The sequence below is a fragment of the Lissotriton helveticus genome, chromosome 7 (assembly GCF_964261635.1).
Source record: "Lissotriton helveticus chromosome 7, aLisHel1.1, whole genome shotgun sequence".
In the NCBI taxonomy this organism is placed as follows: Eukaryota; Metazoa; Chordata; class Amphibia; order Caudata; family Salamandridae; genus Lissotriton; species Lissotriton helveticus.
In genome coordinates this window covers 1,708,691,834-1,708,709,971 of record NC_136068.1, presented here as the reverse complement: position 1 = coordinate 1,708,709,971, position 18,138 = coordinate 1,708,691,834, and the positions used below count along the sequence as shown (strand labels likewise).

The 18,138-nt window shown below is 50.3% G+C and overlaps 1 protein-coding gene across 1 annotated transcript in view; it reads left to right on the top strand.

Annotated features, from left to right (window-relative positions):
* Positions 1-18,138, top strand: part of TYROBP (transmembrane immune signaling adaptor TYROBP) — a 275,022-nt gene that overhangs the window by 224,743 nt on the left and 32,141 nt on the right. Inside the window, exon 3 of the mRNA XM_078651029.1 lies at positions 13,870-14,010. Coding sequence (XP_078507155.1) covers positions 13,870-14,010 — 141 coding nt within the window. The remainder of the gene's footprint in view (positions 1-13,869; positions 14,011-18,138) is intronic.

The following is an 18,138-nucleotide window of genomic DNA, read 5'->3' as shown; positions in this document are numbered from 1 at the left end:
TAACGGGACAGGCACCCATAATTGCGGGAGAACGCAAAACTTCCCAAAGGGGGGCAGAATTCCTCCCAAAGGCTGCTGCAGCGCTGCGAAGAGAAGGTAAAGCACTCCCCAGGCTGGCATTATCAAAGTTCAGTAAAGCTCTCTCATGCTAAAAAGGTCCTGGGGCAAAGAAATGAAGCAACCAGCTCCTCAGCAAAGGGAAGTCCCTCAGACATCTAGGCAAGCAAGAAGGGCCCCTGAAAGAAGTCCTCCAGTAATCCAGGAGCTGGGCAAGGCCCAGGGAGGCAAGCCTTCCCCTGGGCCCCAGCAGCAGCACACCCCTGGTAGATTCGAGTTGGAAACAAGAACATTTTCATTGGGTCACAGCCCCTCTTTTATTCACAGAAAGCCTTTGTTTCCAAAGGTGCAGGCAAGGGGTGAACCAGATGCAACTGGATCCTGAGCACTTTGTATTGCTCAGCCCCTCTGCCTGTTCACAGGATGGGTCAGGGACATCAGACACACCACAGAGGGTGGAGCCAGCATTGTGGAGGGATGACCCAGTCCTATTCAGGTCCCAGGTGCACTCCTACCTTCCATCAACATGCAGATCTCTCCATTCACCACCGGGGCAGACCCATCCTGAATCCTGGAGCCAGGCACACAAGCCAGCTCCAGCCAATCACAAGCCAGACAGTCAATTCACATTTACTGCACAGACATGCCAACTTCTAGAAGTGGCACTTCTCCACTAGACACAATAAATCTGCGCACATCATCGCACAACATTTATTCATACGAGTTTGCACATACCAAATTAGACCCTGCAGTCCCCACACATCAGGAACTACCATGGACACACATATCCCCATGCATTCCTATGGGAGGGCAGGCCACTCTCACCACACATACACAGAGAGGGCACGCACTTTACACTGGACCACACTGTAAAAGTGCGCAGAGGCCTAAAACCACCAACACCAGGTTACAGAAACAGGCTAGGCAAATGCAAAAAAGTTTCCAGGTGAACCTGCCAAAAGGGCCAAGTCCAACACAACCCCCTTCCAGCCAAAATGCAGGGTAGACCAATCACTCCCTTGATGGGCTTCCCTGCTTTGGGCGATAGAACACGGACGCGGGCCCGCACGGCAGGGACACCCTCCAGTTCTACGCCATTTTGAACCCACATGGTTTCCTCTAAACAAGAACTCTCTGGCCCAGCTAGGATACCCCACTGGTACTCTCTAGTTGTCCATGGCCAGGACCAAGCCCTAGACCATCCAGATGTCACAGGTCCTGGCCAATCCACAGAGTGGGGGGCAGTAACACCTGGCACACAATAGCCATTCTCCACTCTCCTTCTCAGTGTAGTTCCAAACTACCACTGATCCTTCAACCTAGGGTCCGCACCCTCAGGCTGACCAGAGGTCACGGGCAAGAATGCCCCACCCTACCTCTACTTCTGGGGTCCGCACCCTCCCAGGGAAGCACCCTCCAGAACACAACTCTCCCACCAGTTTAGGACCTCTCTCCATCACTGGTCTGCTGCCTGGGATCTACATTCACCGGATGTAACGGGGTCAGAGGCGAGGACTCCCTCCCTCTGCACCCCCTTCCAGAGATCTGCAGCCTCCTACTGTAGAGCAGGGTCCCTTTCCTTTAAGATGGGCCCTCCCTGCTCTCAGGGTAGTACTACCCTAGTCAGCCAAGGACCCTAAGGAACCCGGCGAGGCCTGCACCACCCCTTTTGGGAAACACAGGTACCCTCTCCTTCCAGATGGGTCCTTCCCATGTTCACAGGGGTACCCCTAGAAGGCAACCCGACCAGGGCACTGATTACAGATATCCTGCCTTCCAGGTCAGGCTACAACCCGAACCTGGCCTTCCTCTCCTCGGGGAATGCCCAGCGAACCAGGACTTCACGGGGAGCACACATGCCCCCCCTTGAGGGTGACACATCACTAATGTGTCGTGCGACAGTCTGTCTGTCTCTCAGAGCAGAAGTGGCATCACCATGGTCATTCACGGATCGCTCAGCCCTTCTGGCTGGCCCCTGACCCACTGGCTTTTCCCGAGGGGTTTTTGACCCCCTCTCACCCCTCAACCAGGACTTCTGCACCCCCCACTTAGGAGCAGTAGTGCCCAACACCAGGACCGCCGGAGTTCTGGTTACAGAAACCACCCGTCCTCTAGACACACGAAGATCCTCCTCAAATGTCCTGTAAGTACAGCCTAGACCCCCAACCTGGCGCTCCCTTAGTGAAACCTCCAGGCCCTGAGACAGGGTTTTGGACATATGGAGACACGCAGTCCCTCCCACTCCTCCTCAGAGACAGGACGTGGGCCCCTACAACCCTTCCCATTCAACTGGACCCTAGCTGGGCAACACATGAACCACTTCTCCCACACAGGACCAGAAGATATACACGTCAATCCTGTTGGAATCACTCCCCAATGCCTCTGCAAGACCTCCAACACTCCGCCAGATGTCCACATTCTGTGCAAGCTTCTTATCAAACAAAGAATTCACACTCACTCATCCAGTGCCTTTGCAGAACCTCGAGCTCACCAGAGGTACACCTCCTGTGCAAGCGTCTTATCAAACAAAAAACTCACACCTACTCCTCCAGGGCCTCTGCAGGACCTACCACACACCACCAAAGGTACACCTTTCGTGCAAGCTTCTTATCAAACAAAGAACTCACACTCACTCATCCACACTCCCCCTTCAGACTGGTGAGACAGTTCCTCACTGCCCCTGACTCTAAACCTGTACCCCTTTTACTGAGCACCAGGCACCATACTCTGGGAACTGGGAATGGGAATTCACGCACTGGACACACTTTAGCTTCCACCACTGGATCCTACCATACTGGGGAATCCAGACACACACACTCAATCAATCAATCAATCATGGCATTTATATAGCGCACTACTCACCCGGAGGGTCTCAAGGCGCTGGGGGGGGGTCCGCTACTGCTCGAACAGCCAGGTCTTGAGCTGCTTCCTGAAGGCGAGGTGGTCCTGGGTCAGGCGGAGGTGGGTCGGAAGGGAGTTCCAAGTCTTGGCAGCCAGGTAGGAGAACGACCTTCCTCCTGTGGTGGCTCTTCGGATGCGGGGGATGGTGGCGAGGGCGTGGCTGGTCGATCGAAGCTGGCGTTTGGGAGCGTAGAAGTTGAGGCGGCTGTTGAGGTATCCTGGTCCTTGGTTGTGTAGGGCTTTGTGTGCGTGGGTGAGGACCCGGAAGGTGATTCTCTTGTTGACCGGGAGCCAGTGCAGGTCTCTCAGGTGTCCGGAGATGTGGCTGCGGCGGGGGATGTCCAGGATGAGTCGTGCTGAGGTGTTCTGGATCCGCTGGAGTCTTTTCTGGAGTTTGGCGGTGGTTCCAGCGTAAAGGGAGTTGCCGTAGTCCAGACGGCTGGTGACGAGTGTCTGGGTGACCGTCTTCCTGGTCTCGGTGGGGATCCATCTGAAGATCTTTCGTAGCATGTGCAGGATGTTGAAGCATGACGAGGAGACGGCGTTGACTTGTCTGGTCATGGAGAGGGAGGAGTCCAGGATGAAGCCCAGGTTGCGTGCGTGGTCTGTTGGTTTGGGTGCGCTGCCCAGGGCGGGGGGCCACCAGGAGTCGTCCCAGGTGGAGGGTGAGTATCCCAGGATGAGGACTTCCGTTTTGTCCGAGTTCAGTTTCAGGCGGCTTTCCGACATCCATTTGGCTACGTCTGTCATCCCTTCGTGCAGGTTGGCTCTGGCGGTGGCGGGGTCGTTAGTGAGGGAGAGGATCAGCTGGGTGTCGTCGGCGTAGGAGGTGATGTTCAGGTTGTGTTGGCGTGCGATGGCTGCGAGGGGGCTCATGTAGACGTTGAAGTGTTGGGCTGAGCGAGGAGCCTTGAGGGACGCCGCAGATGACTTCGGTGGCTTCCGATCTGAACGGGGGGAGGCGGACTCTCTGTGTCCTTCCGGCGAGGAAGGAGGTGATCCACTCCAGTGCCTTCTCCTGGATTCCGACGTTACTGAGGCGCTGTACTAGGGTACGGTGGCAGACAGTGTCGAAGGCCGCGGAGAGGTCCAGGAGGATGAGGGCCGCTGTTTCTCCGTTGTCAAGCAGGGCTCGGATGTCATCGGTGGCTGCGATCAGGGCGGTCTCGGTGCTGTGGTTGGATCGGAAGCCAGACTGCGAGAGGTCGAGGGATCCGTTCGTCTCGAGGAAGGCGGCCAGTTGCTTGTTGACGGTCTTCTCGATGACTTTGGCTGGAAACGGGAGCAGCGAGATGGGGCGGTAGTTCTTGAGGTCGGTTGGGTCTGCTGATGGTTTCTTGAGTAGAGCGCTGAGTTCGGCGTGCTTCCAGCTCTCCGGGAAGGTGGCGGTGTCGAAGGAGGTGTTGATGATGTCCCGCTGGTGGGGTGCGATGACAGCGTCGGCCTTGTTGAAGACGTGGTGAGGGCAGGGGTCTGTCGGAGATCCGGAGTGGATGGAGTTCATCGTGCGGATGGTGTCTTCGGTGCTGATCGGGGTCCAGGCGCGGAGGGTGGTGGTGGGGGGCGGTGGTTCGGTCGTGGCGTGCGTCGGTTGGGTGCTGAAGCTGTTGTGTATATCTGCGATCTTGTTGTGGAAGTAGGAGGCGAGGGAGTTGCAGAGGTCTTGCGAAGGGGTGATGTCGTTGTTTCCGGCGTTGGGGTTGGAGAGCTCTTTCACGATGTTGAAGAGTTCCTTGCTGTTGTGTGCGTTGTTGTCCAGTCGTTCCTTGAATGCGGTTTTCTTGGTGGCGTGGATCAGCTGGTGGTGTTTTTGGGTGGCGAGCTTGAGGGCAGTCATGTTGTCCGGTGTTGGGTCTCTGCGCCAGGTTTTCTCGAGTGCTCTGCAGTTCTTCTTGGAGCTCTTGAGGTCGTCGTTAAACCATGGGGCTTTCTTGCTGCCGGGTCTGCTCGGCGAAGTCTTCAGCGGGGCGAGGTCGTCTGCGCAGTCGCTGATCCATTTCGTGAGGTTGGTGGCTGCTTGGCTGGGGTTCGTTGTGCTGGTGGGAGGGTTCTTGTTCAGGGAAGTGGCGAGCTGGTCCGCAGTGATCTTGTTCCAGCTTCTGCGGGGAGCCTGTTGCTGGTGATGGTGGAGCGTGGTCCTTCTGAAGCTGAAGTGGACGCAGCTGTGGTCCGTCCAGTGGAGCCCCGTGGCGTGGCTGAAGGCGATGTCCTTGCTGGAGGAGAAAATCGGGTCGAGAGTGTGTCCGGCGTAGTGGGTGGGGGTGGTCACCAGTTGCTTTAGTCCGAGGTTGGCGAGGTTGTCCAGCAGGGTGGTGGTGTTGCGGTCGTTGTTGTTCTCCAGGTGGAAGTTGAGGTCCCCGAGGAGGATGTAGTCGGCGGAGGGGAGGGCGTGTGGGCTGATGAAGTCGGCGATGTCCTCGCTGAATTGTGTGCATGGTCCCGGGGGTCTGTAGATGAGGGTGCCTCTGAGGGTGGTCTTGGGGTTGACGTGGATCTGGAAGTGCAGGTGTTCGGCGGGTGCGAGGGTGTCGTCAGCGTCGTCAGCGTTGGTCGTGATGCGGATGGTGTTCCTGTGGATGATGGCGATGCCTCCTCCTGTTTGGTTGACGCGGTCCCTCCGGATGATCTTGTATCCGTCTGGAATGGCGATGGCGATGTCGGGCGCTGAGGAGTCGTTCATCCAGGTTTCCGTGAGGAAGGCGACGTCTGGGGCTGTGGTGTCGAGCAGGTTCCAGAGCTCGACGGCGTGTCTGTGGACGGATCGGGTGTTGAGCAGGATGCACTTCAGGTGGGTGCTGCTGGAGGTCGGCTTGGTGGGTGCTGGTGTGGCGTGGGTCCGGTTGCAGGTGAACTTGCAGGTGTGGCAGCTGAAGGGTCCGTGGGTGCGTCTCGGTGTGGCTCGGTAGCAGCCCGGGGTTCGGCCGGTGTTGAGTGCGTTGAGCTCGGTGGCGTCGTAGGTCCGTCGGGTCGGTTTCCGTCGGTGGGGGCCAGGGGTCCTGGCACTGGGCGCGGGCCAGGCACGGACGGGCGCAGACGGGCTTACCTTCGGCGCTCATTCGGTGCTCCCGCTGCGCGCGTCCGCTGCGCGGTCGCTCTGAGGGCGTCATAAGTAAGGAGCCGGGTGGGCGGGTCAGCTGGGTGGCGGGAGCGGGGCGGCCAATGGGCTGGATGTGGGCGGGGCCGCAGGGAGGCAGCGGCGGGAACCTCTGGGCGTCCGGCGGCGGCTCTGAGTCCCTGGGTCCAGCGAGGTGGGCAGGGGGAGATCCGGGCGGCCCAGCGGCGGCTGGGGCGTATAGCAGTGGAGAAGCAGGAGGCAGGAGGCAGGCAGCGGCAGCGGCAGGAAGCAAGGGGGTGACCTGGCCTAGTGAAAGGCGCAGTGGTCACTCACACTACACTCAGGGGATAACCGCCCTCCCGAGCTAGCCATTTCTCCTCCACACTCCCTCTCTCCTATCTACCCATACCTCTGGGGACAGGAACAGGGAATGGGCACTGGACCCAGCAAGGGACTCCCTACTTACTGGCATCCCGCCCCGTCATTTTCTCTCTTCTGCCACTAAACATAAAAGCGCAGGAACACCTTTTGAAAATGACACTTTTGAGGAAAAATAAAATCAAAAACAATAATCCCCAACATGTGACTATCTAAAATGCAGAGTTTTGTAATGTAGCCAGTTGTGGCTGTGGTACTGTGCAAACACAGCCCTAATACTCACCGCTGATCACCAATGTTAGAACTGGGATTTCTGGTTGGCTAAGGCTTGCCCCAAAGCTAGGCAGAAACCACCACTCTAGTCAGAGCAAGGGAGTTACACGCCAAAGATAGCCCCTGCTCACCCCCTTGGTAGCTTGGCACAAGCAGTCAGGCTTATCCCGGAGGCAATGTGTAAAGCTTTTGCGCACACACACAGCAACAACATCCCAGGCACTCTAAAAAAGGAATTCCACACAAGGTGATATATAAATAGCAGATAGTAATCACACAATATACATTGTGCCAACTGGCACAGGCAATATTCACAAGGGATTATATACACAGGACAGGGCCACGCGGGCTGCTGTCAGGATCAACACTTAGCAGAAATTGGTACAAGTAAAAATGGATCATAAACCTACCACCAATAGCCACTGGTAATCACTGTACTCCACCTTAACCTATGACATAACTTTACATTATGCACAGTCACATCAGGCGCAAATTACATCCTGCACCAACCTCACCTGCATAAACACATTATGCAATCTCTCACTAGTCTAAACACATTAGACCCTACCTCCTAAGTATAACTCACATTAGGGGAGTAAATCACAGTGAAGTACAATCTCACTAACACAATCCTACATAGGTATAACAACCTCATAATCATAAACCACAGTTTTAGAGGTATCAGATACATGGTGCTCAAAACATACTATACACAATACATTTCCTAGCACCACAATCATGAGCACATGATCACATTAGGGCCTAAACGCTGCAGCTGGCACTAAGTGCTGCACAGCTGTGGAAGGACAAGGTAGGACAAAGGAGTGTGCGTCACTCCTAGATGCCCAAAGACATGTCCCCTAAAAAAAATGCCTAAACGGTGCAGCTGCCCACTACTTGCTGGGCAGCTGTAAATCAACAAACTGCGGCATGGGCTCTCACTGGCCCTTAGAACAACTGACTGGTCCCCCTGGAGCCATCTGGCTCTTCAATACAAACATGGGGAGCGTTGGAGCCTCTGGCTCCGAAAACACCTATGTGTCTTGGAGCACTCTGGCTCCTGAAATAACTGTGGGGAAGAACTGGCCCCCAAGCACTGTGGAGCCCACAGGGGCTCTCAGGGATCAAGCAGGCCCCCTGATGGAGCCATCTGGCTCTGAGACAATGAAAACTGGTCACAACACGGCCCCCCAGGACCTTTAAACAATGATGTGCCCCCTTGTAGGAGCGGCCCGCAACGGCGGGCCTGCTCATGAAGTCAGGACCGGGAATAAGATTGAGCCCTCTTACCGGGCTCCGCTCGTGTCCTCTGGCGGCACCAGCACTGTGGCGCATTCAGCCCCCCCCACTCACGGGGGGGGGCGCACTGGCAGAATTCTCTAGGCCTTCGTGGGTGGGAGCAGGCACCTCAGCTCTTTCCCACCCCCGGGCCCCTCCTCAGCTGGTCGGCGGCTTCTTTGTCTGGTCGGTGTCACAGGAGCGCGGGCTTCTTCTCACCTGACCCGACGCAGGGCTTCCTCCAGCCGCTACTCTGCTCGGGAGACCGGCGAGGTTCTGCACGGCCCCCAGGAAGAATGCGCTAGGCCCCACCCCCGCCCGGGCGACTTTTGCCTGGGATCCGGTTTTGTGGCACGGCCGCGGCAGTGATTTCTCCGACTGAAAACGCGGGGTGGGCGACCATCAATTAGGAATATAAATCCAAGGTGGCCATGACGCGGGGTGGCACCCACTAAGGGAGACAAAGTCGCGGGGTGGGCACCGGCGCAATAATGATCAGTCACCGGCCATAATGCAGGGTGGGCACCTGCTTAAATTACACATGGTAAAAGAAGTGGGGCAAATGGCGATAAAAGGTCCCCGGGCGCTAACGGGACAGGCACCCATAATTGCGGGAGAACGCAAAACTTCCCAAAGGGGGGCAGAATTCCTCCCAAAGGCTGCTGCAGCGCTGCGAAGAGAAGGTAAAGCACTCCCCAGGCTGGCATTATCAAAGTTCAGTAAAGCTCTCTCATGCTAAAAAGGTCCTGGGGCAAAGAAATAAAGCAACCAGCTCCTCAGCAAAGGGAAGTCCCTCAGACATCTAGGCAAGCAAGAAGGGCCTCAGAAAGAAGTCCTCCAGCAATCCAGGGGCTGGGCAAGGCCCAGGGAGGCCAGCCTTCCACTGGGCCCCTGCAGCAGCACGCCCCTGGTAGATTCGAGTTGGAAACAAGAACATTTTCATGGGATCACAGCCCCTCTTTTATACACAGAAAGCCTTTGTTTCCAAAGGTGCAGGCAAGGGGCGAACCAGATGCAACTGGTTCTTGAGCACTTTGTTTTGCTCAGCCCCTCTGCCTGTTCACAGGATAGGTCAGGGACATCAGACACACCACAGGGGGTGGAGCCAGCATTGTGGAGGGACGGCCCAGCCCTATTCAGGTCCCAGGTGCACTCCTCCCTTCCATCAACATGCAGAACTCTCCATTCACCACCGGGGCAGGCCCATCCTGACACCTGGAGCCAGGCACACCAGCCAGCTCCAGCCAATCACAAGCCAGACAGTCAATTCACATTTACTGCAAAGACATGCCAACTTCTAGAAGTGGGACTTCTCCACTAGACACAATAAATCCACCACATAATCGCGCAGCATTTAATCACACGAGTTCGCACATACCAAACTCGACCCTGCAGTCCCCACACATCGGGAACTACCATGGACACACATATTCCCATGCATTCTTATGGGAGGGCAGGCCACTCTAACCACACATACACAAGACCACAGTGAAAAAGTGCACAGAGTCCTAAAATCACCAACACCAGGTTACAGAAACAGGCTAGGCAAATGCAAAAAGTTACGGGGTGAACCTGCCAGAAGGGCCAAGTCCAACACTGCTGAAAAGAGAAGTTATCCGCCCTTTCAAATTTAAAGAAGCGCGGGTACTCCGTACCTCCTCATATAAGAAGAATAAAAACAACCCTAGACTCTCAGTATACGCAAGCGAGCTAACTCCTCTCTAAACTTTTCATGTTGTCCTTGCTGCGCGTGTGTGATATGTGATTTAGACAAATATGCTAATTAGTTCTCCCAAAGACCCCTCAACACTTGGGAGCACCCCTTTAGAATACCAAGTGGAAGATCAGTCCATGAGAGTGATTAATCTGTTTTTAGGATCACATGTAACGCCAAGGTTTTGAGGACTCCGATTTTTTAAGTTTTATATTGTGTGACAAATAGAGAGTCAGCCGTATGTATAGGATTTTGGCATAGACTTTCTTTATCTTTTGATGACTATCAAGATTTTGGCACCTGAAAATGCAAGTACGAGAAAGACTTTTTATTTTGTGGGACCAAGTCCTCACTTTTCCTTGAACGTCAGTATGCTTTGAGATTTAAGTTTGGCTATCCGAATTGGCTTCTTGCGATTGCCAATGAAATGTTCAACAGTACCCACCATACAGATGTGTTGCAAGGGAAATTCTACTTTCTAAACTGGCTTTGTGAACAGCAAAAATAGTAATTGTATAGCTATTCAATCTGTGGCGGTCCACCATCCAGGATTATATGCTGCATAGCTAAGCACTTATAAGGTCCCAAAGGTGAGACATATAGGCTATGCTAATCCCTGTTTTCTAAGAGCCTACGTGCAGGAGGGGAGCGAAGAGAGCTGCGATCAAACAACTCCACGGCTTCTGAAGGGAGAGGGTGGAGAGAGACCAGGAGAAGCCTGCTTGGAATTTTTCTTGCACTTTGTACTATCATTTCTTGTGAATCGACAGACATTTTAAAGGATGCTTGTTTAATGGGTTAGTGAAAAAGCCCAGCTTTACCTCGTTGTTCCTGGGAAACACAGGAGAAGCAGCAGTTAAAGTAAGGCATGAGTACGAATCACTCCCACATCTCTCGCTTTGACATGTGGTTTGATTGGATACACACACACAAACAAGGTGGGGGGAGAATTAAAATTCACCTTCGGCCATGTTGTCAGCGGGGCAGGCTGTTCAGAAGCAGTTTTGTGCGCTGTGTCCTCTCGCCTTGCATTCTACCTGCTCTGAAAGCCCCACAGCTGAGCTCTCATACTCTAAGGCACTTCCCATGCTCGGGGCTCGGTTGCCAGCCAAATTTCGGTCACGATGTACCTATTGGTATGTAGCTGAGGGGGTGGCAGAGAAGCAGCATCTAATAAGACTCCGCTGTAGGCGCACATGCAACTTGGTCCGCTATTCCACCGTGCTCACAACCGAAGCGCAACTGCCGTGGGAGAGAAGGAGTGATCGACAGGCTGCAGGCGATGATGCAGAGTTTATTACATTTTAAGAACTTCGCTTGAAGCACGGCATCCCTCCGTGCTCCGTGATTCCCTTATATGGTGGCCGCTGCACGGTAGAGGGAGCAACCCTTGAACCTGACCCTGCTTGCAGGTTAGGCCGCTCCCCTCGCTGCACAGCTCCACCCGTGTGTGCCTGCCTCGTTGTCATCTGTTGTCGCTTCGGGAGTTCGCCGCTCCCCCTCCCCCTCCCTCTGAGCGCATTCCTTGGCATACTACAAAGCACAACCTTCAACACAGGCACCTTCCCAGAACACTGGAAACGTGCAGAAGTCAGGCCCCTGCTCAAGAAGCCCACAGCCGATTCCACCAACCTCAAGAACTATCGGCCCATCTCACTCCTCCCCTTCGCGGCCAAAGTCACAGATAAAACAGTCAACAGGGAACTGACACGATTCAACAACGACAATGCCATGCTCGACCTGTCCCAATCCGGATTCCAAAGCAACCACAGCACCGAGACCGCCCTACTCGTAGCCACAGACGACATCCGCACCCTCCTGGACCAAGGCCACTCAGCAGCCCTCATCCTACTGGACCTATCAGCAACCTTCGACACCGTCTCCCACAGCACACTCGTTGACAGATTACACAACACTAGCATACAAGGAGCAGCCCTAGACAGGATCTGATCATTCCTCACCGGAAGAAGCCAAAGAATCAGACTGCCATCCTTCCTCTCTGGGCCCACAGGAATCACCTAGGGAGTCCCTCAGGGGTCATCACTGAGCCCAACCCTCTTCAACATCTACATGGTCCCCCTCCCTGCCATTGTCCGACAACACGGCCTCAACATAGTATGCTACGCCGACGACACCCAGCTCACCTTCTCCCTCACCAAAGACCCCGCCACCGTCACGTTCAACTTCCCGAAAGGAATGCAAGATGTCACAGTCTGGATGGCCAACAGCTGTCTGAAGCTCAACGCCGAGAAGACAGAAGCCCTCGTCCTTTGAACCGCCCCTTCAGCATGAGACAATACCTGGTGGCCAGCCACCCTCGGAAGCCCACCAACACCCTCAGACCATGCCAAAAACCTCGGCATCGTACTCGACTCATCCCTCACCATGTCCCGACAGGTTAACGCCATAATTCCGGCTGCTTCAACACCCTCCCCATCCACCGCAAGACCTTCAAATGGATCCCCGCTGAGGCAAGGAAGACAGTCACCCACGCACTCATCACCAGCAGACTAGACTATGGAAACACACTCTATGCCGGCATAAACAAGTCCCTACTCCACAGACTCTAGACTATACAGAACACCGCTGTCAGACTCGTCCTGGACATCCCCCAACACGAACACATCAGCCAACACCTACGAAGGCTCCACTGGCTCCTCGTGGAGAAAAGGGTGACTTTCAAAATCCTCACCTACGCCTACAAATGCCTACACAACACCGGACCAAAATACCCCAATGACCGAATCAACTTCCACGTACTGAGAAGAAACCTCCAACGTTGCACTGGCCGAAACCCCACGTATCCACAGAGCCAGATCAGGTGAGAGATCTTTCTCTCACATTGCAGCCAAGACCCAGAACAAGCTCCTGGCAAACATCAGACGCTCAAGACCTGGCTCTTAGGCTAACAGACCCCCTTACCCCCCCCAGCGCCTTGAGACCCTCGCGGGTGAGTAGTGTGCTTACAAAGCCCCTGATTGATTGATTGAGTGTGTGCTACAGTATAACAGGAAAGGGATCTTGGCTTTGTCAACGATTGCTTAGTTTGTACACTACAGTGAAAAAGGGCAATATTAGATTGTTGCTGGGGTTCCAAGATACTTGGCATCTGTGATTTAGTTAACTTTACACAAGAGCCGATTGTGAAATTCCAGGCAAGCTAGTGCACTGTTTAAACATTTTTTATAACATAACAATAAGAAAAAAACAGGTCTCTGCCTAAAGATTTCAGCCTATGCTTACAACAAAAACATAAATAAAAACATAACATTTGTACACAATTTTAATACAATATGTGTGCTTTTAAGCAGGCAGCTGTACTTAGAACAAGTACAAAAACTCATTTATGCCTATCAAAAAAATATGATTTTAATCGGTTCATCGAAAAGGTACCATTGGCTTTTAATTACAGAAACGTAAAGACAAATTTTCAACACACAAGTATGATTTACCAAAAATCAAACTAAGGTTAAAAACAGTAAAAATGGAAAGAAAAATGCACTGACAAAGTAAAGTACTGATACGATTCTTTTTAGTTGGATGTGCATAGGTGATCAAGAAAAATTATATCAGTCACACTGCTGAAGAGGCAGTGGCTGTAGTGTGCTGACCCATTGCCCCATGCTGGATGCTCTGGTGGTTGGTCGCAAAATCCGAATGACAGCTGAAAGGACCAAAGGATTTAGAGGGCTGCCCCAAAGGCTCTCTATGTATGCATGCATGTGTATATTTTTAGTTACGATTTATTATTATATGTTGTTATATATTGTTTTTTAATTATATATTTACTTTTTAAACAGATACATCTGTCTCTAGGTCAAACCTAAAAAGAGAATTCAAATGTTATGCCAAGTTCTAGGCTGAATCCTCCATGCATTTAGCATTAACCAAGGGCAGAGCAGCAAATCGCCCTTGTAAGAATTCCAACCTGGACTGATGAAATACATGAAAAACGTGTATGTGATACACTTTATGAATGTTCCTGAAGCTCTAGTGCCAGCACAGTCATTATTATTTTGAAAATAATGCAACATATGGAATTCCTTGGCATCGTGCCCTATGTTTTTTGAATTTCCAGGATTTAAAAACATCCAAGAAGGGCAGATATAGGTCTTATATGTGAGGTATTCTGCTCACGAAACACATGGAATTGGCCATTGAGAACCTCTGTGTCCTTATTTACTGGTGATAACTTCTTTCTATTCTCTTTCAGATTGCACAGAGTGCTTGCAAATGAACATTGGCACCATTGCTGGCATCGTAATAGGTGACATAATTGTCACAATGCTGATTGCCCTGGCGGTCTTCTTCCTTGCCAGTAAGATCAACAAGAAGCCCCAGAAATCTGGAGGTGGTGAGTGAACATGATAAACTTCCCACAGCAAGGTGTAGAAAAGATGGAGATTTGGAAGAGTGTGGGATAGTGGGTTACTTGAAGGAAAGGAGAAGGACATCCCAATTTAAATGTTTTATGCTTTTAGAAATTAAGTGCAATGGCAATTATAAGATGATGTTTTTGGGATGAAAGTAGTGGTAGAAATTGGGCAAGGAATTTTAGTATTTACTATTTACACTGTGCCAATCACAAATGGTATTGGCGATTTAATAATAAGGGTTATTATATCACAGCCCAATGGTCAAAAGGCTGGCTAGCCTCTGTTAGCATTTATATGGAATGCACACAACCCACTGAGCTAACATAAGATTGCACATTTTAGAGAATTAAAGTGCAAAAAAGGAAGGCGTGAGAGATCCATTAGGGATGTGGCGTTTGCTAGAATGAAAGTAAAAAGATCCGAAGAAAAACGAGACGTGGTTGCAAAAAATGATTATTATTTTGGATTTAATTCAGTATGTAGAGAAATCTTATGTAGGCTGGAGCACAAAGTAAAAGGTTAAAAATCAATTCTGGTGCATTGTGAAGTTAGAAAGACCCGGAAAGAGAGAAGAGGTAGATGGATGCTGAAGAGCAAGCAAAATTTGTAAGGGCAATATAGGATGTTCCTAAATCTATACCCAATGATCATTAGGGATGCAATACACAATTAATTTAAAAAGTGTAAATATTATGGTATTCTGTAAGCATAAAGCTTAGTCTGTCAATGTACCACGTGCATTACTCCAATTCCTAGTTACACTTTCTTGTCACAGACATTACCTAAAAGGTGGAATCCACCTCCAAGGTAGGAAACTCTACTAATGCAAAACAAATCGCCCAAAGGGAAGAGCCACGCACCATGTTAGGGTCAGCACAAATACACAGGCATCGTTTACAGGAACTGGCCTTACATTCAAACACATTCAATGGCCAAAAACCGGAACATGCCTGGGAGACAGCGTGGGATGCGTAGGACTGTGAGGAGAAAGAGGATGGTTACGACAAGCAAAGATTACCTACAGGTAATTTGTGTATACCTTTCATGTCTCCTTTCTCGTTGCAGTCCAGGCACACCAAAATAGGGACAATGAAACACAATATTTCATTGGTTACATACGGTGCCAAAATAAAGAGCACATTTTATGTATATAGTTCAAAACACCCAAATGCAATTGTTTTCATTCAAGACCACAATGCTGTCCTGAGGTAGGAAAGACTTTCCAATTAACTGCCTAGCAGATGTCAGTCAAAGGAACACCGTGAACATCTGCCTCACATTTCTCCTAATCCTCCAGCAGAACACTCCAGCAGAACAATCAGGAGCTTGAAACAAAAAGTAGGCTGTGGGCATATGGCAGTATGTGGCTGAATGATCCAAATATATCCACAGAGGAATACTAACATTAAAACAGTGCAAAAAGACCTGTGCCTGGAAGACAGCCATGGAAAGAAAGAAGACAACAAATGTTCTGACACCTATAAAAGATGAGACCATCTTAGATTGAAAAAGAGGACCAGAAAGGGCTCGCTGTACATCATAGGATACAGGTTCACATGATGTAATATTTACCAGAAGTAATACCATCGCAGCCAGTGGTGTAATTCCTATTCACTCTCTAGATTTAAATAGATGTGGCTGTAATGTAGAGGTATCTCAGGGTAGGAGACAACTGCTTATAAAGTGTCTCCAACCAGTCAAGTGTGTGCTACTGGTAGCTCAAAGACACCTTCAGAGTACCTAACATCCTTACATTCATTTTTAAATAAACACAGGGTCACATTTTCCTTTTAAAGTTAAGGGAAGGCTGTGTTTATTTCACATCTTTATCATTAGGCTGCAGTTAGCAGGGCCTGACAATGATCACTGATCTGTCAGATTTATGACCCAGCATGGCGCACTGAGGTATATAACTCTTAAATAAAAGTCAGTGTCAACTCAGAATTTCAGTGTGATATTTCTAAATGGTTTTAAATGAGAGACAATTTAACTGAAAAGTTACTTTAATGATTATGTCCATCATCATCCATTGAAAAACATGGTATAAAAAAATGCTTGAGACCACAGTGCTGTATTCATCAGGGAGGCTTCTTCCATATCTCTAGCAAAGTGAATCCTGCCTGATTTCTTCCATTCACTAAATTTCATAACCCTCACTTCTGGCAGTAAATGAAAACTGTCTTGTTTAGGCCTCTTGCATTATCACACAGACCTATAAAAAGCAACAGGGTCTTAAACCTAAGTCACAATGTCCTTCAGGCAATACTATATTATGTTCCAATCTCGTTGCCCCCCTCCTCATAATGTGAATAGGAAAAGTTGTGGGGGTAACAATACTCCGAGCTTGCATCCTTTCTGGTTCTTAGCCCTGGCAACTGGTAAAACCTTCTAAATAATCTCCCAAATCTTTTTCTCTGAAAATGAAAGTGAACCCACTTTGAACTTCTCATGTCAGTTTTAATCAACTATTTCCGCTGGTGGATTAGAGTAGGGATAGACTGAGGACTCCTTATTTTTTTTACCTCTTTGCAGCACTTCGCAGGAGGGTTGCTATTACAATGGAGGGTTTGTCCTACTGAAGCTCGATCCCCCCAGAATATCGGAGCAAGAAGCGCGCTGCCACAAGTATGCTTTTTTTAAAGAAACAACAGTGGTCCCATGCAACATAGATTCATACGAAAAGATAAATACAGACACAGTCAATTCTGTATTAATATGACTTGTCCAGCCGGACAGAGGTCTCAATGTATTACTCAACAAGGAATAAACAAGGAATTTCCTTCGACTGTCGAAGGAAATTCCTTGTTTATTCCTTATTTAGTAAATACATTGAGACCTCTGTCCGGCTGGACAAGTCATATTAATACAGAATTGATTGTGTCTGTATTCATCTTTTCGTATGAATCTATGTTGCATGGGACCACTGTTGTTTCTTAAAATATGCTCCCCGAGGTCCTGTGCTGACTTGTTTGGGGTACCCTTGTTGTTCTAAATATGCCACAAGTATGCAGCTCTATTGGGCGCCGAGACATTTTAAGGAATGGGCAAAGTGGGCAATTAACCAGGTCTCCCGCCCTCCAAGGGACATCCTGGGAAATTGAACTTTATCTCTGTCTCGCCTCTCCGACTATGTCTCTCTTCACCCAGTGTCATGTTAAGGATTTTTGGAGGCATTAAAAAGACATATTTAAACTGTTTTTCTTTAACCATATTTCTGATAGTTTGTTTTGTATCATCCCAGCATGAACTAGAAGAAAATGTGTGAAACACAATGTTGTTGCAAACAAGGGCCCCCAAGGTATGTTTTGCTCGGTGCCCCAAAAATCCGTAATTTGACGCTGATTGGGTGTGCGCTCTATTTTAGGGAGGAGAGGGTCGATATTCAGTCGATATTCAGTATTAGGATTTTTTCTGCTAAATGTTCATAAATGGTTCTGTTAAACATAATGTACTTTCACTCTACCAGCAGCCATGGAAAGAGACCAGTGCATTTTATTTCCTTATAGCACTCTAGATGCATGTTCTAGGAGGTGACTGGTGCCTTAATCTCACGCCGCCATATTAGAAGGGTATTTTCCCTATTTTATTCATTTTATGATTTTTAGCATTCCTCACGTATAAGTTGCCTTAACCTTGGTTTCCAGTAGCTCTCTCTCGCAGGGGAGCCTGAGAGTGGATTGCAGGGGTTGCTGGACCCCAGTTTCGTTTTTGTTTCACCCACCTCTTACCTCCAGACACACAATGCAAAGCATCCAATTTGGGCCACGCCACCCTCGTATGGAGGGATATTTAAATCAGCAGCAAAGGCGCACCAAACACAAGCCTGCCTACACCTGGTTCCGGCAAATATGTCGGTTAGGACCCCCATCCAACTCGATGTATACGATACAGAGTGGAGAAGATTCTTACACTTAACCCTAAAGGTAAAAACCCAGCATGTGGTTCTTTAAACCCGCTCTGGCTAGCACACAAGCCTGATTTGCTTTGCCCTGGCTGTCCTTGTCCCATAATTTATGGTAGATCAAAAGTAAGCCTTTTAGAGAGGTCATTAACCCCTTGCATGCGTCAGACGGCCCCCGGCCGTCCGACGTCACAGTGGGCGTGTG